The sequence below is a fragment of the Ischnura elegans genome, chromosome 5 (assembly GCF_921293095.1).
Source record: "Ischnura elegans chromosome 5, ioIscEleg1.1, whole genome shotgun sequence".
In the NCBI taxonomy this organism is placed as follows: Eukaryota; Metazoa; Arthropoda; class Insecta; order Odonata; family Coenagrionidae; genus Ischnura; species Ischnura elegans.
In genome coordinates, this window is record NC_060250.1 from 43,900,236 (window position 1) to 43,921,791 (window position 21,556).

The following is a 21,556-nucleotide window of genomic DNA, read 5'->3' on the forward strand; positions in this document are numbered from 1 at the left end:
TCAGTGGATAATAATGGGAAGGCTTAGTTGAAAAATGGTTTTTTATTTACAGAGAAGCATATGTGCAATGAGTAGTTGCATACTCCAAGGGGCCATTAAGCAATTGTTAATAACTCTAGATAGAGCTGCAATTGTTGAAATATAATCAAATAAACTCATAGAATATTTTTTTGCTGATAAATAAATTATTTGGACACTCTTCATTTTTCCAAAAATTGCTGCCCTGGAAGAAAAACAAAGGAAAGCTAGCAGAAGCCATGGCTGAAAGCTACCTCTCTATTAATGCCCACTTGCTTGTATTAAATTGGTGATTATAATGAAAAAATTGGGTTGTCTTCTTGGCTATTGTGTTAATAAGTAAACATTTTCTCCATTGCCCATTATAAATTTGTGAAAAAGAGCTAAGAAACACCTAAAAGACATTAATTTCGACGACTTTCGGGTGCAGCTGCATATTGTACGATGTCATGCAAGCTTTCGCGGCCATTGCAGGTCGCATCGTCTGGCGATTAATGCAGATTTTTTCCCTTTCTTTATTGATCTCTCTCCTTCATCGCCTGATGATGGGACCTGCAATGGCCGCAACAGCTTGCATGACAACACGCAATATGCAGCTGCACCCAACAGTTGTCGACATTAATGAATGTCGCCGCGAAACCCTATGTTCCTAGCTATCCTAAAAGACAGTAAAATATTAGCTCTTATTAAACGTGAATGCAAAACATAAAACTGCACAATCTGTTAATGCACTTATGGTATAATTAATTTCTGTGACAATTGCAAGTAGCAGCTTAATGTGAAATCCAACTTCCCATGGCTAAAGTAACTCAAAGGCAGTACGTATAGGTTGTTATAAATCATTGTTTCCCATCTCAGAAGTAGATTACTTGAACTTTGGAATTGGAAAGTTCATGTGTCAATTCAGCTGTGCTATGGCAATTATTTTTTCCAAAAATTCAATTGAGCTATCTTTTGAAATATGCCTATCTCAGGTATTGTCTTTACTGTTAGAGTGAAGAAATGTAAAAGGGTCCCTTTTAATCCTTAGCTTGCATTGAATTGGATGGCTAAGTCATTGGGCTGGTTCATTTGGCCCAGGTCATTGATACATGGATGGATTTGTTCATTAGTAAAATTGCAATATCCAGGTCCCATTATTATTGGCAGTTATTTCCCAATTCTAAATTGTGCGAAAAATCCACAGAGGAAAAAAAAAACATTTCTGGTAGATAACGTGGAATAATAACGTATCTAATGATTTTTCCATTGGAAATGTTTGGATATTATGTACATATAGAAATTACTTTTTTTTCTCTGTGGATTTTTCGCACAATTTGTGCATTGCGGGTGACTCCCGTAAAGTTATCACCGTGGCTAGTCCCGGTATACTTAAATTCCCCAATTCTAAACATAACTGTATATTTATTGTCGCATTTACTTCGTGTGATTCAGTGCTATGTTGATTTCATAGCCTCATTTTATTACACTTTGTTATTATTCACTTTTCTACATAGAAGATGAAGAAATGGGTGGCATGGATTGGATGGAAGAAGAGAGCACCTTGTTGGCCAGTAAGAAAGAGTATGACTGTGTTATATGTAATCAAACATCTCCTAGCACTGAAGAGAAGCCTATGGGGCTTGTAGTTCTAGTCCAGGTAAGATATTCTGTTGTTTTTTTTTAATTTGTTTAAGTTAATAATTATTATCTGGTGAATTTATTCATGTAAATAAGATTTAATCAAATTAAACTTTGATCATCAAAATGGTATGAAAAATTGTGCTCAAACTATCCGTCTTTATTGATTGTACCTCTCAAGTTTTATAAGAACCAATTTATCTTCCAGCTACATAAATATCTTACCCCTTGGTAAGATTGAATTGGTTTTGATTATAAGTTTTATCTTTGTTTTAATGCCATGATATCCTGACATTTTTTATTTAATTTTGGGTCATTATTATTTTGTACTGGCCGTAAAGCCTGTAAATGTTCAAAGAAAGAGTAAAGACTAGTAAATGATTATGTACATCTTAAGAATCCTATACCAAGGATGAATGCAGTCGCTGAAATCCATTTAATATGTAATTGGAAAATTTTGTGCAAATCAATATTGAACGAAAGAGAAATTTTTTTTTAAGGTAAGTGTGGAAATAGCTCATGAAAATCTCATCAATAAGCATAGTAAAAGATCAAAGACTGAAAGAGCATTAAAAAAAATACCTTCTTTGATTCCTGTTCCTTTTTTCGATCTTTTCAACAAAATTATAAATGGTACATTTTTTTTGTTCCACCTTGAAATTTAATGAATTCATTTTTTTTAATATTCCAATGTCTAAAAATTGCATGAAAACTTTTTTGTGCCAATTTATATTTTTGTTTCACTAATTACTAATTATAATGAATAAATTATTAAAGCCTGAGGTAGGAATGTAGCTCATAGTAATAGAAACTTGAACTTCTCTTCACTTTTTTTAACATTGTCACTTACTCATGTCATTGACATGGAAAAAGATATTTGAAATTGTAGTTATAAAATTTGGAAAAGCATATTGTTCTAATTCATCATTTAAACATGGGTCTCTGTATAAATTTATGATGTATTTAGGCATGCCATTGATTTAAGTTATGGATTGTTTATTGCATATTTCAGGCGACGAGTGTTGCTGGTCACAAGCGGAGGACGATGGAAGCTCCAATACTACCAACAAATGAGGAGGAGAAACATAATTTGAGGCAACATGATGGTTTAGCATGTGAATTTGACAGGAGAATATCTGAATTGTCAAGGCATTTTGACACTGTGAGTATGAATTTGTCATTTATAATAATATAATGTGGACCATGAAGGGTTATATTCATTTCGTTTAGTATGCTGATTTTTTAGGAATGATTCATCAACGTTTGGGTTTAAAAAATTCTATTCTATATAGAATGGAATCTCAAAGGGCATTTTTTTCAAGCATCTAAATTGCTCACATAAATCTCAGCAACAAGTATAGGCCCTCAACTTTCGTATAATTCACACTTTGGTACGTTCCAAATTGACACCTTTTACTTGACTTTCGTACGCTAAATCCGTACTTTTAAACGTTTGTTCGAGAGTATTATATTGAAATTCCTGCGATGTGTACTGCGCATCCCAACATTCAATTGTTCCATATGGCTGTTATGCAGACAATATGAACTAATATGATCAAGGGCAGTGTTGACTTCAATGAAGATGATTTTTTGAGAGAGACACTGCTTGCTACAGGCTCCTATATCAAGAGAAGAAGAAAGCTGTAGTTCAGCCTTCATTGGAGAGATTTTTCAAAAAAGTCAACTTGACGCCATAAAAGAGCTTTCAATGAAATTAATAAATAACAGTGCTTCTTTCTAATTGTGTTTTTCCGTTTGAGTGCTGTTTAATTCATGTACGACATTTACACCTTCAGAATCAATACGGCTGGAAATTTGAAACTGATTGTGAAAAGTTGTTGTGTAAAGTCCTACTATAAACTCTTGCTTTACAAAGCAGGATAATATGAAGTGAAGCTGTTGGTCCTCATGAAAAGCTTATGCTAAATGCTTGGCACTTTTGAAATTGCGAAATATTTTAAAATTTCAAACCGCGACCTCCATCTCCCGGAAGAAGTGGTGTTAGTTCTTACGTACAGAGACAAAAACTCAACTAAGAAACAATCAATTCATAACAATGTATTTCTTAATGCCAGTTTGTTTTGTTTATTAATTTTTTAACCTTACCTTTTATGGGATGGAAAGACTGAAGGATTGAAATTACATGGCTTCTCTTGAAAAAAGTTCATTTAAGTTTAAACGTCCCTCGTGGGCACTTTCTTGGATAGGGCCTAAGTTAGGCAGTGGAAATGCAAACCCTGGGATGGTGGTGGGGCTCAGTTGCGTAGTCACCTCGACATCTACTCTGGACTTAAAATAATTAAATTTTAGTCTCTGGGGTATTTTTTTCAGGAGTGAAGTGAAAAGTGAGTATGATTTTACACTTTCCCAGCAAATATAATGAATAAATTTCTTTCAGGTTTGCGTGTGGGTAAGAAAATTACAGCAGCCAAATTACATGGCTTTTGAAATTCCAAACCTTGACCTCAGTATCCCAGAAGTAGAAGTATTAGTTCTTAAGAGCAAGGATGAAAAACTCAATTAAAAAACTATATATACATGACAATGTATTTATTATGTCAGTTTTTTATTAAATATGCAATATTAATAGTATGGATGATTTCTGAGGCTGCCTTAGATTTTCCTATCTGCATGCAAACACAAGAGAAGTTTATTCAGAAGTGAACATATTTAGCATTGATATAAGTTTTGTATCTGACCTTTGGTTTTGAAATTTTATTCATTATATAATTTAGGAATGTCTGTTTAAATTTCCAAATTATGTAGGAATTTCGACTGTGTGAAGATCATTAATTACTTGGTATAAGGTAAAATTGGTTAAAGATATTTCACGTTAATTAATGTCTTTCAATCTACTGCAAAAGCATTAATTGAAGAATATTCTCACAGATAGTATCCAATAATATGTTAAATTTAAGGCAATGACAATATAAAAACCATGAGTAACGTTTTGTGAGATTTATTAAAAAATCCTTGAAATTACATATTATAGTATTACAAAGTGCTGATTTTTTGGTCCTGATGACTCCCTACCATGAAGAGTTTACTGTAAATGTTAATTTTTTGGGTTATCACATTGATATTATGTAGAACCCTTGTTTTTGCTATTTACTAACCTTAGATCTTATGACTTTTCTCAATCCACTTTTCAGAGTTCGTGGCTCTTGTCTGTGAACATGGGATGGGAAGGTGGAGTTCATGTGCAAACGTGTGGTCATCACCTTCACCTTGATTGTCTCAAGTCATATTTACATTCTCTTCGGTCGCAGCAACGTCAACAAAATCTTGCGGTAGATAGGTAAGTGCTGAGTTTTTTCCTTTCCATGAGGTCAGTGTTTGATGTATCTAAATTAACACATTGCGTACCGGGGTAAGCTAATGTTTAGAATATAACTTTACCCAATCAAACGTTATGATGCATCAATTCATTATGAATAACGAACAACAACTGAAAACGTACTAATGAATACGTATTGTACGCTTTAAAATTGTTTAGGTTGACGCGTCTAAATGACGAGAATCTTCATCATCCGTCCGGAATGTTGGTGTAAAAAATGACGAGAATTCTCGCCATCCATACGCAATGTGTTAATACAAGTTCATTTTAAATTTGGCTTTATTTTCAAATTTTTATGTTTTCTCCTGTGTTACCAGTTGGTTTAATGTTTATTGTCATTTCCTGCAGGGGAGAGTATTCTTGTCCTCTCTGCCGACAACTGGCCAACTCTGTGCTCCCCCTCTCACCCCAACTTGGGGAGTGTGCAGCAATGGTCCGGTCCTGGCCCTCATCCATGTCTTCTGTTATTGCTGAGCTCACGCGCCTCCTCCAGGAAAACCCCTCATCCCTAGTGAGTACTCCTGATTCTATTCATTATCATGCCTAATCTGGTTGCAGGGTTAATGATTACAGCAATTGAAGTATTTTCGTTTCATCATTCATGATCACTGCATAGTGCTGTCATTTAAAATCTGAAAATGTACCCCTATGATGTTTATCAGATACTTTTAATTTCATTTTATGTTTTGATATTTATTTGGATCACTAATTCGCTGCTTCACACTTAATGAGTATTAACTTTTTTTACGTTTTGGCATTTTACACAGCTGGAATTTGGTTGTTCCACAATTGGCTTGGTTGGTTGATATTGTAGCTCTGAATTATGATAGTTAATCTAAAATGTTGGTAGTAAGAAATAGCTGAAAGCATATTAAATTAAGGTTGCATTTTGAAAGTCATAAAAGCTTATTTTTTAAATAGTACTTAACGGGTGTTTCATTGTGTGATTGTGTCAGTAAATGGGAGTCATTTTGTGATAGGACGCTGAAATCCAGCACATCATCTATTAAGAGTAGGAGGATTGAAATGGTTGTAGCTCAGTTGTTTCTGTGAAAGCTAATTCTTGATTACATTTTTGACTAACCAGTACTCACGATTTTGGTCTCATCTGATCTTAACTAATTGAGTGTGTTTAATTCTAGCTATCAAATTTCAAAAATCAATCTTCAAATTTGGGCGAGGCAATGGCAAAGTCAATGGAAGATATGACCAACATCACTTACATGAAGTATCCGCAGAGTGGGCTCCAGCAACCTAGTCCACAGTGTTTATTCCTCTTTGTGAGCTCAATCGCTCGGACAAATCTTGAGGTTGAGATCATTCAGAGGGGTGGAACCCTATGTATGCAGCCTTCTGGTTCCTCGTCATCTGGATCTGGAGGTGCAACATCATCTGCTTTGCTTATTCCAAAGAGATCGTGTCTTGGTATGTTTGAAGACATTATACTATCATTATGCATGATATTGTTTCATATAAATAGATTGCCCATATTCTTTTTATGTTTTTCGTGATACATTGTGATACTTCATCATCTTGAAGGCCATGATTTTTTAATTATCATTTTCTATATCCTCATGCTATCATATTCTATCAAAAGAAGCGAGGCCAGACACCTTTGAAACACTTTTACTCTTGCAGAACTGTCACAATTACGTGTCTTATAGTTATTTAATTTTCCATTCATGTTTCCATGATTTAGTAATTTATTATAACATCATGATATTTAGCGTCAAATATATTGCAGATTTTTGGAATCAAGTGCATTTGAATTGCATTTAATATGGCTAATTTATCAATATATTTAATTTCCTTTAATGTTATCCCTTTTGCACCGGGCTCCTTCACGGAAAGTTGGTTTTGGCTGTATGAAGGCTTTGAGCATTTCTTTTTCACCCTGTACGGAGTTGTTTCTCGACAAGGAATTGTCCAGGTAGTCGCTTCCTCCACTTAATGACCTTGCCTAGCAAGGTGCCAGACCCTTTCCTCTGCAACTGGGCAAATATAATCCTCGACCCTTTTCCCAAAGGCAGCCCACCCAGCAGTACTTTTGTGGTCAGTTTATTGTTAGTAGTGCGATTTTAATTTTAATTGTTACTATTGCAGCAAATGTCAGTTCATCAATGTATACCTTTCATTTTGCAATCCCTCTAGAACTTTTGAACGAAGTTCTATGGTTATTTTTAGGGTTTTCAGCAAAAGGGCATTATATCATAGACCAACAAATACTTTCAAGGGAATGAAATCTTTCAGTGTACCTAGCATACTTCTAGGTATTTATGATTTATGATATTAACATATTTTAGATCCATGATGCCCAAATCCACACTCTCCCCATTCGCGTCTGCTTTCCACGAGCGTTCTGAAAACATGAGAATGAAACATTTCGAATTTTTTTCAAGAATATTTTCCCAAAAAATTCTCATAAAACTACTTGAATCTTACAAATTTGTTGTTTGAAATTGCTAAGTTATATTTATAAAGCAATTTTACTTAGATAAATATAAATCCATATTACGCACGAAATAAGAAAAAATACAAAACACTGTTTCTAGAATAAATTTCCCATCCACCGTCTATTTCACCAAATTTCACAGCAATTTGTGCACTTAGAATGTGGCTAACAGAGTAACTTACATCTTTAGATGTAAATCATAACAAATCGTTCCTATAAATTTGATAGTAAGGTTTAAAAATAACAATGAAACATTAACCTTAGCATCTCCAAAATTTGTTTTAGGTGATGATGAACTCCGCTAATATGAACGCTACAGTTCCGTTTAAAATTTGGAACCGATCAGCAGAACATTAAGAATGTAATTCTTGGCATTGATTTTCAATAAATGCAATATGTAGGTTTTTAATTATTCTAATTTATAAACAAATAAGTGACCATGAGCACCTTCCTTGAGTGGGACATAAAGTACCACAATGGGCCGAGATAATCCCCACACGGACAATAAGGAAGGGTCGGACCTCTCGCGCCTACGGACCCTAATGGCGCTTGGGACCCAATTGGCATGCTTGACCGCAAAGCTGTGAAAACGCAGCCTTCGGCCTTTAGCGTCGAAAAATTCTAGCCATGGAAACACGGCCTTCGTAGGGAAAGGGTTAATTTAAAAGTAAAGTAATTATGACCTGCCTCGCGGTACTTTTTTACATGTAGTGAACATTAAGGATATGAAATAATATTTGCAAATCTAGAACAGAGTGAACCTAACAAAGTTAAGTTGATAGTGAACATTTTAAGCAACTTTTTGAGATGTAAAGTTACAAATAATTTCCACTTTTTTGTAAAATGGAATATTTTTTGCACATTTTACCCATTTTGTATAAAATCATATAGTACTATTAGCTGTAAGCAATAAAAATTGCCAGAATGAATCCTGCCTAACACATTGAATTTTTAATATTTCTAATCGTGTAATTTCTTTTTATTTTTAGTACCACTTCTCCACGTATTGGCAGTGCATGCAAGACTACTGGCGAGGTGGCCAACGTGGCAGACGCTCACGCGTGTTGCCGGGCTCTCCTCCACATCGTCGTCCTCCCCCATCCCTCCTTCGCCGTCCCATCACCATCACAGGCCTTCCTCGTCCACGTCGGCCAGCTCTCGTAGTAGTGAGGAGGAGGGGGCATGTGCGGTGGCCCCGTCGCTGTCACTACGCATGCCCCTGCCCGAGGAAGGGCCCTCTTCCCTACTCGCCACCCGTCCACTGCCCCTCGAAGAATCTCTGGCGCTAGCTCCTCAGGAGCGTGAGGTTCCTCTACTATTGCGGGATCCCACTGCCCTCCTGACACAGTTCATCCTTCTGCTGCCCCTGCAACTGGAGTTACGTAAGTGCCTATCCTTCAAAGTGTGGGGACACACAACAAGCTCTTGTGTGATGGATTGTTTCTGGGTTTTTTTTCTATTTTAAGAAATTTATTTTCAGATATCTTGTAACATTAGTGTATTTTGTCCAGACAGTATTTTTAAAATGCGTCCCATTTCATGTGATAAAATTGGTTGTTTTGAAACTATTTCTGCAACTGATACGCCGGGAAAACCTGAGATCATACATTTCTGTTAGGTAGTTTCAGTTGGAACCAAACACTTAGTCACCTTTCATTGTTATTTGTCAATTATTTGTTAAGATAATAAGGTAATACATGTACCACGTATATCAGTATTTCTTGATTAAAGCTTTCATGGTGATTAAAGAGAAACATATGGGTGTATGCTGCGTGATGTATTGGAAATTGCCCCAATGTTTTGTGACCGACTGCTGGTCACAAATCGTCGGGTAGTTTCCGATACGTCACGTGGCATACACCTGTATGTATCTTTTTAATAGCTTATATCAGATATGCTTGTATCACATGACAAGAATATTCAACTACCTTTCATATTTGTTTCTACCCTTGTTATATCATATTTTGAAATTTATTAAGGCCGTTTTACACGAGGCACGGAATTGCGCAGGTTAGAGCTGCATTAATTTTTTAAAATGGCGTAGAATTGCGCGAATGCATGAACGAAATTAGAACAGTGGTTATTTTGCCGTCTTGCATCCACGCATTCTCGCATGTGTTCTTGCAATTCACCGCTTTACACGACGCAATTTTGATTGCGCCTTCGCACGTACGTCAGATTGCGCAATTCCGTGTACCGTGTAAAACGGCCTTTATACACTATTATAACATATATTATGAGATTTTTTAGTCCTAAGATTTACGGAGTTGTAGTGTGATACTGTACTTTTTCTGATAGTCTTTTTTTCTTGTTTCAGGGTACTTCTCTTGCATTGTGAAAGTCCTATACAACCTACTGTACTTTCAAGTTTTAGCCCAATTAAGTTGCAAGATGCCAGAACGCAAACGAAGCTACTGGCGTGAGGCACTGAATCGCGGGGCTAGTATGGACACACTAGAAGGAGCTCTTGGAATTGTGGTCACCATGTTGGAAGAAGGACAGCTTTACCTTGAAGAATACTCAGATTTTGGTACACCAGAGGATGAAGGAGAAACAAGTACTAGTATGGATCGTGCTTCAGCCTCCAGTACTGCTGGGTATGTTAACAAAAATGATGCAAAAAGCTGGAAAACATTACTTCCCAGAATACAAAAATTGAATTCTACTCTATCCCTAACTTCATGCGATTGGTGTTTTTTTATCCTATGTAATTATGAAACACAAATAGCAATATCAACAAATGGTTGTAAATTTATAAATGAGTTATGATAAAATTTATGTGTCCCTAGGTTGGAAATTCAACTTATTGGTCTTAATTTTTTAACAACGAACATGGGTGATACAAATATCAGAATCTGGTTTTCAAATAATGAAGACCATGATTCAATACATCAGGATATGATTAATGATGTATTGGGTCCCTAAGGCAGTGGTGTAGCTAGGATTTTGAAATGGGGGGGTTTACCGAAGATTTCAGGGCCTTCCAGGGTGTATGGAAAATGCCCCAGGGCACAGGGGGTCTGGGGTCCTCCCACAGAAAATTTTAGGGTTATTAATGTTGAAAACCTGATTTTTAGGACCTAAAAACAGTAATTTTGTTTGAGTATTCCACTGCTCTAAGGGACTTAATTTCATGACTAAAAATGATGACTGGTTTCATTTTAAGACTAGGACTTTGCAAGAATGATAGATATAACCCGACAGCATGCAATCGTTGGGCCAACCTAAAGGGTCAAGGAGTAAATCTAATTCTTGGTTTTAATTGTCATTTTTAATGGTTATTGATGGCTAATAGCTGCGCTTTCTGAATCATGGTTGAGGTCCTGTTAACCAAGGTCAACAAATTATTGTTCCATAAAAGATTATGGTGGGAAATCGAACGATGGTATCAGAAAATTCTCCTTCCATTAATGTAATCTTTGGTGTTTTGTGGTTTACATGGATTAAATTTATGTTTTTGTTATTATTCGTGTGGAATTAAATTCACCTGCTTGAGTTATATATGTTTTCGTACTTATGAGCCAGAATATGGTTTATGTATATTTTTTCTAGTACTTCCAGTGCTAAAATTCACTCAAGTTGAAAAAATTTGCAATGTATTAATTCCATGTAATCTTTTAGATATTTAAATTAATTTTCCTAATTTCAACTAATTTTCTTTGACCAAATATTTCAGTGTTGAATCGGGGGTTAGTAGTGCTCCAACCCCAGTCACATCAACCACCACTGTACCAGGGACGAGGTTTCGCCCACGGCCTGCTCGAGCATCATCCTCTGGTGCCTCTCCTGGCTCACAGCAGGATGAATGTGGCAGTTATTCTGGCCCTGGCAGCTCGGGAGAAGGTTGGGGTCGCCGTGAGACTGAAATGGAGGTTCAGAGGCGGTGCCTGCCCTTTCTGCGTGTGGCAGCTCTTCTGAGGCATCATCTGTATGGGGAATCTTTACCAGAGGTGTGTGCATGTTAAGCTTATGTCCACATTTGTGCAGTGCAAACTTAAGTGTGACTTCTTACTTTCTTTGCCATCTTTGGTTGAACTTCCTAAAGCCTGAATCACACGATCATTTTTTTCGTCGCGGAAGTGATCGCTATCGCGATCACTAGGCAAGATGATTGTCGCCAGCAATTGTTTTCTCGATCGCGATGAGGATTCCCATCGCTATTTTTCATCACTCGTCCGGTCGCTTTTTCCGTCGCTAAAACCGTCACTAAAACCCCACATCAGCCAATCGGAACGCATGCCCGTATGGAGTGATTGTAGCGCAACGTTTGACAATTGTGGGAACGACATAAATAAACATACACGCTATATAATTTCGTAATGTGGGTCCTATGACAACGAGCTGTGATATTGGAAATGATGCGAAAAGCGACGGCGGGAGTGACCGTGTGATTCAGAAAAATGATCTCAAGAGCGATTGCTTTTCGCGGCGGGAAAAGTGATCTCGATAGTGATTACTTTCGCGACGAAAAAAAATGATCGTGTGACTCAGGCTTAAGTTAAATATGCTTTTCCAAGGTTTGCATGCCAGAGTTTACGTTTCAGTTTCAATTATAATAATAATGACAATTATAATTCCTGCTCAAACGAGAAGAATATTGTAAGTTGATGCCCTGTAAATTATGAGTACTAATATTTCATGATTCACTTTGCTAAGGTACGAGGGGATCAGAGGCAGAGTGAATTTGTGAGGCTTGTCTACTTCCTGGAGCTGGTCACGGAAGGGATGGAGTGGACACGGTTTAATGCTGCTGTGGCCCTTAACTGGGCATGCAGTGAAGACAGTGATCACAATCGGTTGCCTTCCGGCTATCCTGAGACTATTATTCGAACTTGGTGCTCTGAACTTTCATCCTTTGCTGGTCGAGGACGTGTCACTGCTGCACGTAGTCTTCTGGAGCAGCACATTAGGTGGCAGCAGCCTAGGTTACTAAGGTTGCCAGATCTTTACGATAAGATCTTCCAGGTTAGTGCTGTCAATCAGTTTAGGTGGAATGCTTTCTGGTGTTAGTCTCCTCAAGGATTAAATATATGCTTCTTTACAAGCATTTTTTTATATTTTATTTCCTCTAATTTCCATGAATAAAACTTGTCTCCAAGTAAGAAGCATCCTGTGGATCAAACTGCTTAAAAGTTACAGAAACTTTTGATGTAAACTACAGTTAAAGTTGCTTTCAATTGTGAAGTACAGTGCTGTGCCAATTATTTATTGTTTGATTATCCATTTTTTTGTATCAGTTCCTTATCAAATTGTCAATCCCTCATCTTCTCCTTTTTACTGCCTTCTCTATTCTCTATTTCCTTTTTCCCTCTGAATGGTACAAGCATTACCACTAACTAAGGCCTGGTTACACGATACATTAACACGTACGGGTTAATGTCTAAATGTATGAACGCGAGAATGAACACCAAAATGCACCGTGTAACCACCCAACTTGTGCGAATGCATGAACGGAAAATAGAACCTGTTCTAATTTGGTTCATGCATTCGTACATGTTCCGTTCCGGTCCACCAAAATCATTCACGCAAACGTACATTAACTTGTACGTGTTAATGTACCGTGTAACCAGGCCTTTAGAGACAAAATATGTAGATAAAGTACTGCATGGAAGTCATGATGAAAACCAATAGGTAAATTGTCATGAATGGAATATCCACCTTTTCAGATTATCCATTTCCTCTCTCCTCTCTGTCTTTGCAAATTATTTGTGCTCTACTTTGTCAAAATAAATATTTGTTATCAAATATTTTAATTTTGAACTCCATAAATTAATGTAAATGACCCCTCCCACTCTAAAGTGTAAAATCATATTAGTCCTACATCAGTGAAGTCACTGTCTATTTAGAAACCTGTTTTCATGTTGTAAATATTTTTTTTATCTTTTCCTTTAATGTAGTATTATCATCGTAAGCAATGTGGTCAGTGTCACTCGGTGCCTAGGGAAGCAAGTATATGCCTCTTATGTGGAACACTTGTGTGTCTCAAGGAAAATTGTTGCAAGGAGCAGAATGTATGTGAAGCTGTACAGGTATGTCTTACTGAGGAACAAGAAGTTCATTATAAATATCAATTATTAATTATTGCTTTCATAAATTAAGTTTAGTTTTTAGAAATGATATTTAACTTTTGAAAAGATCAGAGAATGTATTTACAAATTATTGAAAAAATGTTTTTCCAAATACTTTCCATTAGAAACAATCTTGAGAAATAATATCTTCAGGAAACTTTCTACCTATATGCAATTTAAGCAGGGAGTAAAATTTATTGCCTGTGTGATTTATTTATTCTTGCAGAATTTTCTCTATTTTATGGAATCTCCTCGTTTTAATTACTAACTAGTTCTTTCCGCATGTTCATGAGATGTAAAATGCTTGAAATGACTTCCTCAACCTACCTAAGTGTCAAAAAGCAGTTATTAGTCACTATATGTGTTAGTTAAAATTTGTAACTTCTACAAAATAAATGAATGTGCAATTTACATTTCAAACACCAAGCATATGTTTCAGTTATGTTAAAGCATTATCTGTGCTCTTAAGTAATGATCAATTGGAATTTATTTCTAGAATCTAACCTATGGCATTAATTAATTCATTGAATAAAATATTCAAAGGTTATATACTTATTCTCTCTTCTTTCAGCACTCAATTGACTGTGGAGCAGGCACTGCCATGTACTTGGTGGTGACATCATCTTACATTATAGTGATTAGGGGCAAGCGTGCATGCCTCTGGGGATCAGTGTATCTCGACAGTTTTGGAGAAGAGGATCGGGAGTTGAAGTAAGTTACTTTAGCTTATCATTCTTAAGCTTAAAATCATGCATCCACATAGCGTTTTGAATTAAAAATCATCCACCAGAAGGTAAAGCATGCTACAATCAATCGACTTATATTTTTTTAACGACTCGAGAAACATTTTTAAACAAAAAAGGTTAACTATGACATAAAATGAAATTCTGTACTACCAAAATATTTAACCCCATATTTATCACAGATATCATCTGTTATCTAGTACTTGTTCTAGAAAATTATGCAATGAAAATAAATGCTTTACTTATTAATTGTAAAGTATAAACTTACAAGGGGAATACACGACCTTCGCATCGCCGATCGAGCTCAAATTTTGCGAATCGGTAGTTTATGGGTACTAATGTAATATGCCGAAGCGAGACGACGCACTTCTCGTAAAATTCCGAGAAAAAAGCAATTAAAAATCGTTAAAAATGAAGGTACGCTATATAAGCTGTTTTGAACGCCTTTGTTAAACAATTGGGTGACAGCCCAGTAGATACGGAGTCCGATTGTGGAGGTGAAGGTAGCGAGATCGATGCTCGCTCAGGGAACTCTTTTTTGTGTTAATTTTTAAGAATTTTTTTGTTTAAATTTTTAAAGTTCGTTTTCTTATCTTCGTTACTACTATGGAATATATTTTTAAAAGAGTTTTTTAAAATACTTAAATCAGGAATGGATCAGCTTGGGATTAGGAACTGAGGATGAAGGGTGGATAGAAACCCGGCGTCGGCATTAGCCTGCTCTTAACGAAAGGCGCCAAGGGGACCACGGCTTAACGTCCCATCCGACGGACGGTGTACTGCACAACTAGTGTAATCCACATTACACGCAGGGATTGAATTTAGGAATGCCCCTTAATTCTTTACCGAGATTTGGATGTGGAAGGCCAGTACACTGCCTCACCACTCCAGTTAATCCTTTATTTGCAATTTTCAGGATGGAACTCATCATAAAGACATGCAAAGCAAAGTGATTTGCGGCACCACGAACAAGCAGAAAAGGCTGATCTATCGGAATGTTGAACGCGTGGTTCGCAGCTAATATAATTTTTATCGATGAGCAGATCCCAGCAATAGTGCCACGCACACGTTAACTCATCCGTAGGAATATCCAAGGATAGAGTCTCTATGTTCAAAAGAAGTGTGTACCCCTAACGTATCAAAGCGATTAAACCAAAGGAAAATATCACTTGACACACTGTATCTTATGTACATTCACTCCAAGATGGCTCTCTGCCTAACAATCTACTATTTATCTCTCCTCACCATAGCATCAAATCAGCAAAAAAAAATCAAAACAAAAACAAACATGCTCACAGACAAATAAAACACAACAAATAAACTCAAAAACAGAAAACAAACCAAACACATACAAAAGTGATTCCGGTCATAAATACACATACATCACCCCTTTCCGCTCATGCTCGTCGGCCGCGAAAAAGGGAAAAAATTTGCAAAACTTTCCCCAATTATTCGATTCTTCTATTACAGGTTAATGAAGTACTCACATAACATTATATGTTTCCAGGAAAATTATTGAACATGCATGTTTGTTTCGAAGCTCGCTAGCGCGAGACAATTTTTCGTAAATGTAAATGACGTGTGTTTTCCTTCAAAAATTATGGACAGTCGTTGCAGTTGTGGAAAAAACGCCTTTTCTACTTGTTCGTGGTGCCAAAAATCACTTTGCTTTACATGTCTTTATGATGAGTTCCATCCTGAAAATTGCAAATAAAGGATTAACTGGAGTGGTGAGGCAGTGTACTGGCCTTCCACATCCAAATCTCGGTAAAGAATTAAGGGGCATTCCTAAATTCAATCCCTGCGTGTAATGTGGATTACACTAGTTGTGCAGTACACCGTCCGTCGGATGGGACGTTAAGCCGTGGTCCCCTTGGCACCTTTCGTTAAGAGCAGGCTAATGCCGACGCCGGGTTTCTATCCACCCTTCATCCTCAGTTCCTAATCCCAAACTGATCCATTCCTGATTTAAGTATTTTAAAAAACTCTTTTAAAAATATATTCCATAGTAGTAACGAAGATAAGAAAACGAACTTTAAAAATTTAAACAAAAAAATTCTTAAAAATTAACACAAAAAAGAGTTCCCTGAGCGAGCATCGATCTCGCTACCTTCACCTCCACAATCGGACTCCGTATCTACTGGGCTACCACCCAATTGTTTAACAAAGGCGTTCAAAACAGCTTATATAGCGTACCTTCATTTTTAACGATTTTTAATTGCTTTTTTCTCGGAATTTTACGAGAAGTGCGTCGTCTCGCTTCGGCATATTACATTAGTACCCATAAACTACCGATTCGCAAAATTTGAGCTCGATCGGCGATGCGAAGGTCGTGTATTCCCCTTGTTAGATTTAAGCATAAAGATTTATGGTATTTTTTTAGTTTAATCCCATTTATGTTCTCTTATCCTTGAGAAAACTTTAAACCAAACCAAGCTTGTTCATAAAATTTAAGGGTGTGAAACCCAGAAAATAGCCAAACCAAGAATTTTAATGTAAATTTTTTTAAACTATTAATTTGAAACAAATTGGAAAAACAAAAAAATATGTGCTCAACCATAAGGAACATTAAATGCAAAACAATAAATTTTGGAGTCAACTTATATCAAATGTATCCAGAAAAACTGAGAAAAATCTGTTGAATCCTTAATATAAATGGATAATGTTGAATTCACTAGTTCATACCGGTTTGGGAAGTCAAGGAAATGTAAGGGAAATTACCATGGCCAGGGAAAATTCCAAGAGGTGCAGCAAAAGTATGTAAACTGTGGTTAAAAGTGTAGCTAGTTCATGATGCACCTTGCTGCATTATTCCTTAGAAGCTCTCTGTATTAACACATCGCGTACGGATGGCGAGAATTCTCGTCATTTTTTTCCCGAACGTTCCGGACGGATGACGAAGATTCTCGTCATTTAGGCGCGTCAACCTAAACAATTTTAAAGTGTACAATACGTATTCGTTAGTACGTTTACAGTTGTTGTTTGTTATTCATAATGAATTGATGCATCATAACATGCGATTGGGTAAAGTTATATTCTAAACAGTAGCTTTGTAACCATGTTTAAACCAAAGGCATTACGCCCTAATAGGCACATATTTCCAAATCGGCGTTCCTAGGAATTTAAATACCCCTGTATGCAACGTGTTAAAATATTTAGACTGTAAATCTGGTAAAAGTGATGGATATTGGAAAGTTGGATAAAACGTGAAGCAAGTGGAAAAATTCATGGAGTTTTTTTCTATTGAGACCTTCCATGTGATGTTTTATTTCGCATAGGATTTGTGTGTGTGGTTTCTCACCATTTTCCCTTTGCAGGAGAGGAAAGCCCCTGTACCTGAGTCCAGGGCGCTATCAGCTGTTGGAGCAACAGTGGCTGGCCCACCGCTTTGACCACACCAACAAGAAGTGGGTTTGGCATCGCGATGCTCTGTGATTTGCGTTTTTGGCAGAATGCTGGCTGTGCTGCTGGGAGTGTGGATCCAATTTGTATGCGTTAAAAGATGAGACTGTGTACGATTGATGGAAACACTAATGATATGAGCTCATAGGAATCTATAATTTCTTGATTTTCCCCAGCCTGTTGTGCTCTCAGATATTTATCCAAAACTCCTCACCTCATTTTCTCTTACCAGTAACTGTCCCTCATTGCCTTTTGTTTTAATTGCGTGGTCGATAAATGTTTATTTGTTGTTTTTTGTTGTAAATCCAAGTTAAACCAAAATGTCAAGTTCTAATTATATGAAAACAGTAACTGTTTCTTGTTTGTCGTAGTTTTTTGCAGTTTACTGCGATGATAATAAAATTCAAGTATTGACTGGTATATTGCAAATCATGCGACTCTGACACCTATTGGATAATATGTTGCTGTTGAAAGAAAGCTGGGCTTTAGTCTTTGCCTTCACACTTAATGCCTTTTCTTGATTTGACAAAATCAGCTTCCTTTACAAATCATTTGGAGGAAATGTATGTAAACGCACATGTCATATAATTGGATATGCTTTAAGGCTGATGTAAGTAAATTTTTGGGAATTTTGGATTTGTTAATGTTGGTGTGTGTGAGTGTATGTGTGTGTAAATGTGTGTCTACGAGCTTCTTAGTTATCTGAAGACTTTTGAGTTATGTGTTGGGTGACAGAACTGCTGAGCAAGGTGTGACTCTTCTTCGAATTTCACTTTGCTTGTGAAACTATCATGGTATAGTATTTTATGTATTTTTTTAAGGATTCAAGTCCGCCAAAATTTAATCGTGAAGGCAGGTGGGAGGTTTATTTTGTGAAATTTGGGGTCTAAAATGCTTCCAGCTTGTAAGATGCTGGATGAATACTCTAAACACCTTTATATTTTAAATTGGTCGAAGATTGTCTAAACTTGTTTAAAGTGAAAAAGTTTATATTATTACTTGCGAAGTTTACATATTCACTGCTGTCTTAGTGGGCTGCTCATTTCTCTCTAACCTGCATTCAGAGGTAACAATGATTGCGTAATATATTTAATTTAAAGGCACTGTGATATGCACACTACTCAAAGTCCTGGAACCTTTTGCCTCATGAATGGGGTGACACATGCAAACAGTGGGTGTATCACTAATGCTATTGTGAATGGTGGTGATAGACTTGATTGACAACGGTAATCATGGTATTGATGTTTTAATTTTTAATGTGATTTTGAATGCATCTCTACCAAAGTTCATCAATGGTGTAAAATCCGTAAATGGTGTAAACTTGATTCTCATGTAGTGTAACTAATGTTGAAAGTCCTGTGATTAAAAAAGCGTCTGTTTCATCTAAGGAAAAGGGTTATGCTCCAGCTTAACAAGACAGATTTAATGCATGCCATGAGAAGAAATAAGTATTGTTGCCACGGTCCTTCACCTCCCAGCTGTTAAGCCCTGTAACTATGTAAGTCTATCTACATTATGTACAGATAAAGTTGTATGGAAAGTTGTACATTCACAGTAAAGGAACTAATTGAACATGTATTGTACCATAATTTATTGATAGCTTTACCTTATGCTCTGGTAACATTTATTTTCTTGTAGGTCTGACTCTTCCACTCACCTGTGTCTCAAAATGGACCATGTAAATAGTAAGACTGCATGTGTCGATTTAGATAAAATTATCACCCCTCTAAATGTTATGTTTTGAATCTTTGGAAAGAAGCTCCAAGGTGTAACACTCTAAGAAAAAAGTGTCATTGTTATTCACATTGGTGGGGTAGCTAGATTTGGTTCATGTTCTTCAGATGAAGGGGTCAGCAATACTTATTAATTCCTTTGAAAGTAAGTGTCATGGTTATCTTTTTAATTACGCTTATGAATTGAAATGTTTGATGACATGAATATTAAACTTAAAAAAGAAAGCTATGTGTAGCAATATTTTCATAAGATTCCATGTCAATTCATTGCTACTTTATAGCAGTCTTTTTGCTGGACTATGGAAAATTAACCCCTCTTTTTTTTTTCTTCTCAACTCCCCACTCTTAAGTGAAATGTTGGATACTCCATATAGTTTCTCCATGTCACTGCATGTGAGTAGCCTAACTTTGTTGAGTGCTGATATCAAGGGCGAAGAAGTGTATGTGATGTTGTATTCTTTCTGTGTCAGATTTGTGTAGTTCTCCTATTGGTATATTAAATCCCAAGGGCATGACTGCAGGTGGTTACGTTGAGAAATAGGATGGAGTGGATTGGTAGGTCATCAGGTACTTTCATTCATACTGTGGTTCTGACGGAGCAAGGAACTTGGTAGTGTGCTTAAATTGTCATAAATTCAGTGGTATAAACAATGTATGAAATATTTAGCATTCCTGAAATGATTTTCACAAACTTTGGAATAATGGAATGTGCTGGAGACTTCTTAAGGCTCCTCACTATTGGCTGTCTACAGGGATTGTTTGCCTTCAGTGAGTTCTTAGGTGGCCATGAGGAATTTTTCCTGTTGACAGTGATTCAGTAGATGCATAACTGATGGTTTTTTTCTAAATACTTTTTCTTCTTTTTAGGGTTCTAGCGCACAATTTTAAGTTTGCTAAATTTTTCTATCTGCCTCTTCTAGTTACTAAGTTCATCAATTCAAGCCCTTATTTTTCACGGTCTTCAAATATTGGACATTTTTTCGATCTGTGGGCTCTTCAATTTTTAGTATTCCTTAAGGCACGCATAAGAAATATCATATTTATCTGAATATAATCTCCCCTTTCTTTCCAAAAATGCCCATGGTAGAAGTAAAGGGGGAACTATATTAACATTCATTTTTTTGTATTTTTCATAAAACTGAAGTCTCAAAATTAAGGGGGGGGGGGACTATATTCAGAGAAATATGGTACACAATTCACCAGATGTTATAACTTGTGCATGTTTCTTTGCGACTGTAAGGTATGGGCATTGGCAGCAGTGGAGAAGTCGAAGAGTGGAAGGATTTGGAAAGGATGGAGCAAGTGGGCAATGAAAATGCTCTAAAATGAGTTCGGGAAAGGAGAAGCACCCTAAGAAGAATACGGGACAACCGAATTTACTGCATCATGAGGCATGACAGCCTGATGAAGACAATCAAAGTCTTATCGTGGAAGCACGTTTGGATTGATAAGTGCAACAAAGGAAGGTTTGGAATGTTGCATAGTGCATAATATCAAGGATTTAAAAATTAATACACATTTAAAAAAGAAATTAAAAGGTCAGCTGGTAGGAGAACTATCTTAAAACCAATCTCAAGATGTGTAGCCTATGATGATGATAACCCAAAATATTCTTACAATAGTGGCCATGTTAGGCATCATCAATGCCAGTCACTCCTTTGATCCAGAATATTTTATCAGCCAGTATCCCACTAATGTGTCAGCCTGGGGATCTACATTTTACTCATACAGCTGCCAACCTGAGAATCTTCGGGAAAAATTGGTTCCCAATGTTCAACTCTTATTTCCCATCAAATGTCGCCTCTCCTGCCAACTTTTTCAATCTTATGGATAAAAGAAACCCACACCCTGTCTTACGACAACAAAGGTTATCTGCGTTGAAGTGTAAGGCCATATATTGACTTGTGTGCATCTGAGTATGAAGGAATGCATTTACTGTTTGGGAGTAGATATTCCTGGATTGCTTCTGGGGGCAAACCTGGGGAACATGAACTGCCTCCGCTCACTGAAGACATCTCACTCATTGCTTCAAGCTGTGAGAAAAATCAGCCTATCCATGATGGCCATGAATTAGATACCTCTGTGATTCAGGCTAGGGGAACTAGGCTGGTTCATGAGGTATACCATGTAAGACTAGTCGAGCTCTGGCACAAAGGCATTTCTATTAAGTTGCAGTAATTCAC

The 21,556-nt window shown here is 36.7% G+C and overlaps 1 protein-coding gene across 4 annotated transcripts in view; it reads left to right on the forward strand.

Moving 5' to 3' along the window:
- Positions 1-19,212, forward strand: part of LOC124158777 (E3 ubiquitin-protein ligase Ubr3) — a 113,334-nt gene extending 94,122 nt beyond the window's left edge. For 3 of the 4 annotated variants that reach the window (XM_046534086.1, XM_046534089.1, XM_046534090.1), the window contains 12 exons: positions 1,515-1,657; positions 2,651-2,800; positions 4,791-4,936; positions 5,324-5,486; positions 6,118-6,400; positions 8,417-8,809; positions 9,745-10,024; positions 11,104-11,377; positions 12,084-12,392; positions 13,325-13,456; positions 14,067-14,206; positions 17,556-19,212. In XM_046534086.1, coding sequence (XP_046390042.1) covers positions 1,515-1,657; positions 2,651-2,800; positions 4,791-4,936; positions 5,324-5,486; positions 6,118-6,400; positions 8,417-8,809; positions 9,745-10,024; positions 11,104-11,377; positions 12,084-12,392; positions 13,325-13,456; positions 14,067-14,206; positions 17,556-17,673 — 2,531 coding nt within the window. In that variant the 3' untranslated portion in view covers positions 17,674-19,212. The remainder of the gene's footprint in view (positions 1-1,514; positions 1,658-2,650; positions 2,801-4,790; positions 4,937-5,323; positions 5,487-6,117; positions 6,401-8,416; positions 8,810-9,744; positions 10,025-11,103; positions 11,378-12,083; positions 12,393-13,324; positions 13,457-14,066; positions 14,207-17,555) is intronic. The other variant, XM_046534087.1, reaches the window with a different exon arrangement.
- The last annotated feature ends 2,344 nt before the right edge of the window (positions 19,213-21,556 follow it).